This window comes from Dendropsophus ebraccatus, chromosome 3 (assembly GCF_027789765.1).
Source record: "Dendropsophus ebraccatus isolate aDenEbr1 chromosome 3, aDenEbr1.pat, whole genome shotgun sequence".
Classification (NCBI taxonomy): Eukaryota; Metazoa; Chordata; class Amphibia; order Anura; family Hylidae; genus Dendropsophus; species Dendropsophus ebraccatus.
In genome coordinates this window covers 121,398,098-121,406,327 of record NC_091456.1, presented here as the reverse complement: position 1 = coordinate 121,406,327, position 8,230 = coordinate 121,398,098, and the positions used below count along the sequence as shown (strand labels likewise).

Below are 8,230 nucleotides of genomic sequence, written 5' to 3'. Positions count from 1 at the left end.
GTTTTGTACCCAGTTCACTGGCAGATTGTATATGTATATGTCTGTTACCATGTATGTTGTTATTCATAAGCACTGTGGGCAGTGACCAAAATATTGTGCTTTCATTTTAAAGGAGACAGAACTTATTAAGATGTACAGTATTTTGTGATTTATTTACTATGTTATTCAGCAGTGCCATTTGCATGCATCATTTGTAATGACTAAAATTGTCAAATCAGACTACTGAAGTGCACATCTGATCTAAATATTGTAAATCTTAATCTACTAGGCTAACTAAAGCATTGATGACATTTTAAAAACTATATATAAAGAATGACTTTTGTTATTGTGTTGTATGTAACATGGTTGTGTATGTAACATTTTGGCAGCATAAGGTGGCAAAAAGGATAAGATGACCTTTTGGCTGTGATGTTATAGTGGGTGCTGTGTGGTGTACTTTATAGTAATACTTCCTGGTTAGTTATTTTATCTCTGTATTGATTGTTACACCTGCTTTTCCATCTTTTTTTTTTCTTTTTTTTTGTAAAATGAAAAATACATGCTGCTGTTGCTTGACTTTTTTACCGCTGCTTTCTCACATGACATGAACGGGGCTCGAAATTTTCCTTGGCAAAAATTCCTTTTCATTTATGACTTGCAGAGTTTTTATGTTCAAGTCCACTTCTCATGACAAGTTTTAGGAATCAGTTGCAGGACTAGTGGTGATGGAAAACCTTAGAAGCTGGTTAGAGGGTTCTCCACTTGAGCTTTTTTAATGAGGTCTTATAGTTCTATGTAAAGTAAAATATTTAACAGTATGTAAATAGAAACTGCCCACAGCATCCAATCACAGCTCAGTTTTCAACTCTGCAGATAAATCTGGTTTGATAAATCTGGGCGAGTCTTTGTCTTGTGCTTAGGCTGAATGGTTTCTCTTCCCTACTCCTGAGAGAACACTTACTAGACACATGTAGAGAATAGCCCTGGCAGGATATAGATAAGCTTATTACTGGTTTAGACAGGAATAAGATCACTAATTACCATGCTGTGCTGAAAATGATAAGTCTTCTGAACAACCATGTCAATTGGTCTCTCAGGGTCAGGGTTAAATTTGTTTTACCTTTCATTACTAGATTGCCTTTCCTTTCCTTATAAACCATCATTACTATTACCCAATCCCCAATGTCTTTAATTATTGTAACTTGCTTGTGGTACAGAAGTGCTGCTTTCATCTTCATTAAACACATAGCATGCTCAGGATTGCAGTAAGGGTAACTGTAGGGTGCCCAGAGGAAAGTAGAAGCTGGACTAAGTTACATGGCTTAATCGTAAAGTTAAGCTGTTTTTAATACAAAAGCAGGTTCACCTACAACCCCTGCCCCCCCCCCCCCCCCCCCCCAAAAAAAAAACCACATGTTGTTATATCTTATATTCATAAAAAAACTGGTAAACCAGCTTAAGGTTACAAACCCACTTGACGTATTTGCTGCGTGAATCAGTCTTAAAAATAAGCAGGCAAAACGCAGCTTGGCTTTATACGATTGTTCTGCGTTAAAATACGCAATTGCATATTTTTGAAGCGTAAAGCTTGTTGTTAGCAAAGCATCAGTTGTTAACAACCTGTGTGAAAAACGCATGTAGCTTCACGCTTCAAAAATACGCAATTGCGTATTTTAACGCAGAACAATTGTATAAAGCCAACCTGCGTTTTGCCTGCTTATTTTTAAGACTGATTCACGCAGCAAATACGTCAAGTGGGTTTGTACCCTAAATGCCTTTTTAATATTTAAAATAATATAGTACTCTTGGCCATGGCCAACCCTGAATTTCAGTTTCTATCTAATGGTAGTAGCCATATAAATAATGCAGATACCAAAATCTACAGAGTAAAGGGTTTTGTTTGAGTCATAAGGTGCTTATACACCTTCAATAACCGTCAGCCAAATAATTATTCAGCCAACCATTATCTCTCCTGTCCTCCCAAACATTCCCGTATCCTCTATGGAAAGGGGAGGGGTAAATCCTATCCAGACAGCTCTGGCAGTGTCTTGTCTCTCCGAGGACAAAGGGGTCAGGTAGTGAACTTTCATTATGCCCAACCCCTATGTCCACCATCATCATGCGTCAGTGGGTTCCCAGGAGACCCCCATACAGTTTGTACTGACAACCTGTGGCAGATTAGGCCGACATAAGTATAAAATGTATAGGAACCTATACATCTTCCTTTTTTGCATGTAAGGAGAGATCTGTCAAATTAAGTGGGGTCTAGAGAAGGTGGCTGGGACCACCCCTGTGATTTTGAGCCCCATTCACAGATGTTTTTTTTTTTTAAACTAGATGTTTATAATCATAGATGGTTATAAGGAAGGATGTTTCTGAATTATCTTAAAGGATTAAAGGACATCACTTTCATGCTGCCTGAACCATGAGTCACCAGCCTGCGTTGGTTGATAACTCTCTCCTAGCTATAGAACAGATGATAACTGTATGATCGCCAGGGGCCCAGAAAGACTTTGAATGAAAGAGTGTCAAATGTATACGTTTGACAATTTTATTCAGAAACCTAATATTATGATCCCCTGGAATTTCATGGCTTCTAATGGATTTGGCCCTGCTAAGCCCTCTTCATATGTATATGGTGAGTGACATTCACTAATGGGAAACAGTAAACATAATCAGTTAAAGTGACTCTGTACCCACAATCTGACCCCCCCCCCCCCCCCAAACCACTTTGCTGCTTTTAATCCAAGATCTGTCCTGGGGTCTTTTCAGCAGGTGATGCAGTTATTATCCTAAAAAACAACATTTAAACTTGCAGCCCTGTGCCCAACGGAAGTATCTGTGCCCTAACTTTGCACCACCCCTCCGTCCCTCCTCTCCACCATCTTCATTGTTAAGAATGCCACTGGAACATTTTCTCCTGTCTGAATATTGCACAGGTTTCTTAAATATCCAGCCCATGTTCAGTATTCACACAGCTGATGAATAGGAGGCAATCTGCCTAGAGCATTGCTTCTTAAACTTTTTCTACTGGACCCTCACCCAACACACCAAGGCAATGCCTGGGCCTCACCAGATTGACCAAGAGGGTGCCTGGGCCTTACTATCTGTGGTGAAAGTCCATTTAAAAGCTGTAAATAATGCTAGGGATACCTTTTACCCATTTCCCAAGCTCTATATACTAATAAAGCAAGTACAAAATTAATGATGTTGCTAAAACAGAGATTTTTGCAAACAGCAAAAGGACTGTGCAGATCATAGTTACTTTTGTGAAAACTGGCTCCCCAGCTGGGCCTCACCAACAACTAGGGGGAGCCTTACTGGTGAGGCCCGCCTTACAGTTTGAGAAGCACTGGCCTAGAGCATTCCTAATGAAGAGGAGGGCAGGGAGGAGGGACAGAGAGATTGTGCCAGCCTAATAAAACACAGCAATCGCTGAGCTCAGGGATACCAGCGACAAAAAATCTAATGCAGTACTCACTGAAGAGTCTCCATTGATACATTTGCATATTTTTTTCACTGCATCTGGAATGCTACGGTCATTTTCTACTATATAGGGGGCAATGTATCAATGGAGACTCTTTAGTGAGTACTCCATTTGATTTTTTATCCCTGGACTCCCTAAGCTCAGTGGTAGCTGTGTTTTGTTGGTCTATTTTTCATTGCCCCTGTTAGCCAGAATCCTACTCCACACTGACGAGGGGCAACCACCCCGAAACAGCCGTCTGTGGATGGATGCCTGTCTTGGTAAACCCTTGTCATGTCGCAATACTCGCCACAGAGTTAGACTTTGACGCAAAAAGTGGCCACCCTGGTATCTCCCTATTTATGTTCCAATACTCGCAACCAAGTGGGACTTAAGGGGCTATGTATCAGGGTGGTTTGGTGATCTCCCCACTGGGAGTCACCCCTTTGGCAACAGGCTTTCCTCTCCTTGAGGGATATCTAGCTATTCCTGTGATTTGAGACACGTAACTGAGGCTCCACAGACCCCTCTTTTGCATATGTGCCAGCCTAATGCATAAACATTCTAAGCCCCGGCCGTTGGGCACGGGGCTGCAAGTTTCAAAGTTGTTTTTTAGGACAATCACCTGCGAATGGACCCCAGGACAGATTTTGTATTAACAGCAGCTATCCGAAGGTACAAGCGGTTTGGGGGGGGGTCAGATTGTGGGTACAGAGTCACTTTAAGATTTCCTCTGAAAAGTCTAAAAGCTTCACATAGGCAAACCCTTTAGTCTACAGCTTAAAAATTGTAGGTACAAAGAATAGTGAAATTTTGAGTCAGTCCTTGACTTTATCATGATTCTTGTTCAAAAGCCATAGGCTAAAGCTCCCCATGCACTGATGAAGGGCCGAACAATCCACTGGCAGTGAGTTTGGCTGTCATTTTTAAGTATTTGAGATGAAACTTCATTGCCCAACCCCTTTGTTCTCTGAGAGAGAAGCCACCACTAGAGCAGTATGGCTGCAGATTACCACTTCACATAGAGAACACAGGAACATTTGGTCACGACCAGCCTTTGTGTGTATGGGGAGGACAGGAGAGATAACTGTAGATTGTTTGGCCGACAGTTATTAAATGTGTACAGGCACCTTTAGACTTGCTTGCACCTAAATTTAAAAAAATAAAAAAAAGGATATATTTTATACACTAGATCTATTTGTAGTTACAAGGATGGTTCTTTGGGTTGCTGGGAAAAAGAGTAGCAGAATATGTAATAAAATAACAAGTTTTCTAATGACCTATGAAATCACCCCACTAATAACTAAGTAAACCTTAAGTAAGTTTATCCCAATTCTTTGTTACATGACTACACTGCTGACCTGCTTTAATGCACAGGTGCCAAACTGTGACCCTATAGCTGTTGCAACAGCTTGAGGAGGCCGCAAGTTAAACACCCCTGTTATAATGGAATGTGAATAAGGCAGCCAATCAGTGGCATCAGCTGCTGCCATATAAACAAGATCACGGCAGCATCAGGATATTTTTATGATTCGTTGATTTCCTTATATTTATTCCCCAAACAATCCTGTAAATTTCAAAGGGTTTCAGTAACAGCAACATGCACTTACTATGTCACTCTGTTAGTGGAAAATTATTACTCTTTTGAGAGTTAGGTTTTACAGCATTTACTTCTTTAGAGTAAATGACAAATTTTAGTTAAACGCACATTACACCTTATAACTACTTTTTGGGTAAACACACACTTATCTCCTTTTTTCAGCAGATTTTCCATGTAGAAACAAAAGGGATTTTTTTTAAATCTCATCTACAAACAACAGAAATTAATTACTGAAATTGAAGTGCAGTGAGGCTTATGAAATCTTAAGCATGTCAATGGGAAAGAGAATATGTGCATCAAATCAGTCTAGTGTGTATTTACCCTAACTGTACTACTAATATTTTTGTGCATTCTTGAAACTGTTTTAGTAATTGAGATTTTAAAGAAGGGAAGTTTTTAATGCAGAAAGAGTAATATCTTTTCAACCAGCTTCTGCAGATTAGAAAAGATCCAATTAAACCAGTCTAGAAATCCATCACATGGCTAAGAACACATGACTTATCCCTGTTTTCTTTTATAATATTTATTATATTGTTATATTTCATATTCAGTGTTTCACCCCTTTTACAGACTCATGATATGCACTATGATTATTTACATCAAGAGATCATGCTTTCATGCTTTTTTTTTTTTGCTGTTCTGGCAAATATTTAATACTGTTAGGGTAAATTCACACGGGCGTCTCGCATAAAAAAAAACGCAGCTAATCCGCAGCTAATCCGCAATACATTTATTATTATTCTTATTATTAATACGTGTATTGCGGATTAGCTGCGGTTTTTTTATGCGAGACGCTCATGTGAATTTACCCTTTGTGTATTTCTTAAAGGAGAAGTCAGGCCACATGACAAAAAAAAAAAATTGCTTTTGCATCTGGGATACTACTTCCCACACCCATGTGAAGCTATTCCACCAGAATTGGCCTTCTTGTCCACACAGATCAGTCATTTTCACAAGCCTGATGCTCCTCTTCACTTCCGGTTTAGTCAGAACACAGACTCAGCCCTTCTACTACAACTCCCAGAAGCCCCCTCGGCACGACTGCCTTCCCCCTGTAACGCCCCCTCTGTTTTCCCCTCCCCTCCAGCGTGCATACAGTCTACAAGCTGTATACAGGAGAGAGAGCCTGGGGTGTAGAGCGGCTGGCTGAAACTTGTAGTGCGGGCATACTTCGGCTGATTTCTGATTCCCAGCACTACAAGCTCCTGCCAGCCAGATACAGCAGCCTGTGTACAGCCGTCCCCTGTGTCCAGCAAGAAGGGGTCACGGCTGGGTTATACAGCGCTGCGTTCTCTACTACTGCTACAGGGTGAGAGGAGGGAGGGGGGAGAGAGCGGAGGGAGTGAGTGAGTGTCCGGAGATGAAGGAGATAGAGGCTACAGCAGAGTACTCGCTCCTGTCCGCCCCCTCCCTTCTCCCTGTAGCAGCAGCAATGAACGCATCGCTGTATAACCCAGCCGTGACCCCTTCTTGCTGGACGGGACAGGGGACGGCTGTACACAGGCTGCTGGAAGGAGGATGGGACACAGGCTGCTGCTGGGACCATAGCTGTATGTGGAGCAGAGCGGCTGGCTGAAACTTGTAGTGCGGTAGTTTCTGATTCCCAGCACTACAAGCTCCTGCCAGCCGCTCTGCTCCACATACAGCTATGGTCTGTGTCACATCCACTGTACAGTCCAGCGATCTCTGCTGCTACAGGGAGAGAGGAGGGAGGGAGGGTGGATAGGAGCGGGTACTCGCCTGCAGCCGCTGTCTCCTTCATCTCCGGACACGGTGGATTATGCAGGGACGCCTCCAGAACGCCCCTGTCCTGACATTATTGGCTGGGAGGCGTGCCAGAGAAGGAGGGGAGTTACTGGCCCACAGGGAGGAACGCCCTGGATCGTGACGTTGCCGGCTCCACGTCACGACCCAGGGAAGCACTCAGGGACCAGAGATCGTCGTGACATCAGTAATGAAGCAGGAACTACACAACTTCCGGCAGCGAAAGTGAAGGAGAAAAGTGGGGTAAGGCTGGGGAATCAGAAACCAGTGTACATTTAAAAGTTATATAACTTTACATGTGGGGAGGAACTATAGAAAAAAAAATTTCACCGGACTTCTCCTTTAAGTTCCCTCACTTCTTGGCCCTTAACCATTAACAACAGTATCTGCTGAATATGAAGACATTTAGATCTCATTTTTCTTTCAGGATGAAATTTCGAGCCCTGCCTTCTGATGTGATCTAACCTGTGGTCTTTTATTACAGATCTCACATTTAAAGATTCCTTTTATAAATTATTTGTCTTTCATTATCGTTTTAATAAAGTGTTAACATAGGTTCATTTTTCCTCCTTCTAGGTATGCTTAATCATCCACCAATACCTATTGCAGATCTTTCTGAACACACAGAACACCTTAAGGCCAACGATAACCTAAAACTGTCTCAGGAATATGAGGTGAGACTTTTGTGGATCTGGCCCAATCTGTTAAATCAAACACATTTTTGTCTCAGGCAGACAGATAGCAATTGGCCACAGTCCATTTTGAGAAATAAAAGCTGAGCTGCAATTGGTTGCTGGAACAAAAATGTGTCCGATAAATACATCTGGGCTTTTGAATTTGTGGATTGATTTATAGGGAACCAAAGAGCATGATTCTGCTGATATGGTTCTCAGCTGCACATAGATCTACTGTGCAGCTCCCTGAGGCTACCCACCGCAGCTCCTGCGGTAGCTTTTACACGCAAGACCAGGAGAGGGTCGGCAACTAGTCATCTAGGCGTAGAGCAGCCCGTGACTAGTCGCGGCTCTCTACCTGTCAGCATGCAGTGAGGGATGATTGACAGACAGAGAAACCGGTTAGTAGTCTCTCTGTCCGTCAGTCATCCATGCACTGCATATACATATCTTCAATTAAAGCAAGTGAAAAGCAGTATTCAATTGCTTCCAAACCTTTGACTACCACATACTGTCATTAACTGAAAAAATCTATCTTTAATATCGTTATTATTGACATATACATACCATTCTGTTGGCGATGCAGTCTAGAACCTGGTGATGGGGAGCTTCTGTAAATCCGTTGCTCGGTTTCCGTTATATCTGCCGAAATAGTTATATGCTAATAAGCTGAGGTGAAGCACAGGAGGCCAGCCACGCGTCTGTTATTAAAACTCCTCTCCTCCCCCTTCCGTGATGTGCCAGCTT

General features: G+C 42.2%; 1 protein-coding gene across 1 annotated transcript in view; it reads left to right on the top strand.

The window, feature by feature from the left end:
- Nucleotides 1–8,230, top strand: part of LOC138786539 (receptor-type tyrosine-protein phosphatase S-like) — a 338,771-nt gene that overhangs the window by 274,257 nt on the left and 56,284 nt on the right. Inside the window, exons 20-21 of the mRNA XM_069963521.1 lie at nt 3,655–3,793; nt 7,386–7,483. Coding sequence (XP_069819622.1) covers nt 3,655–3,793; nt 7,386–7,483 — 237 coding nt within the window. The remainder of the gene's footprint in view (nt 1–3,654; nt 3,794–7,385; nt 7,484–8,230) is intronic.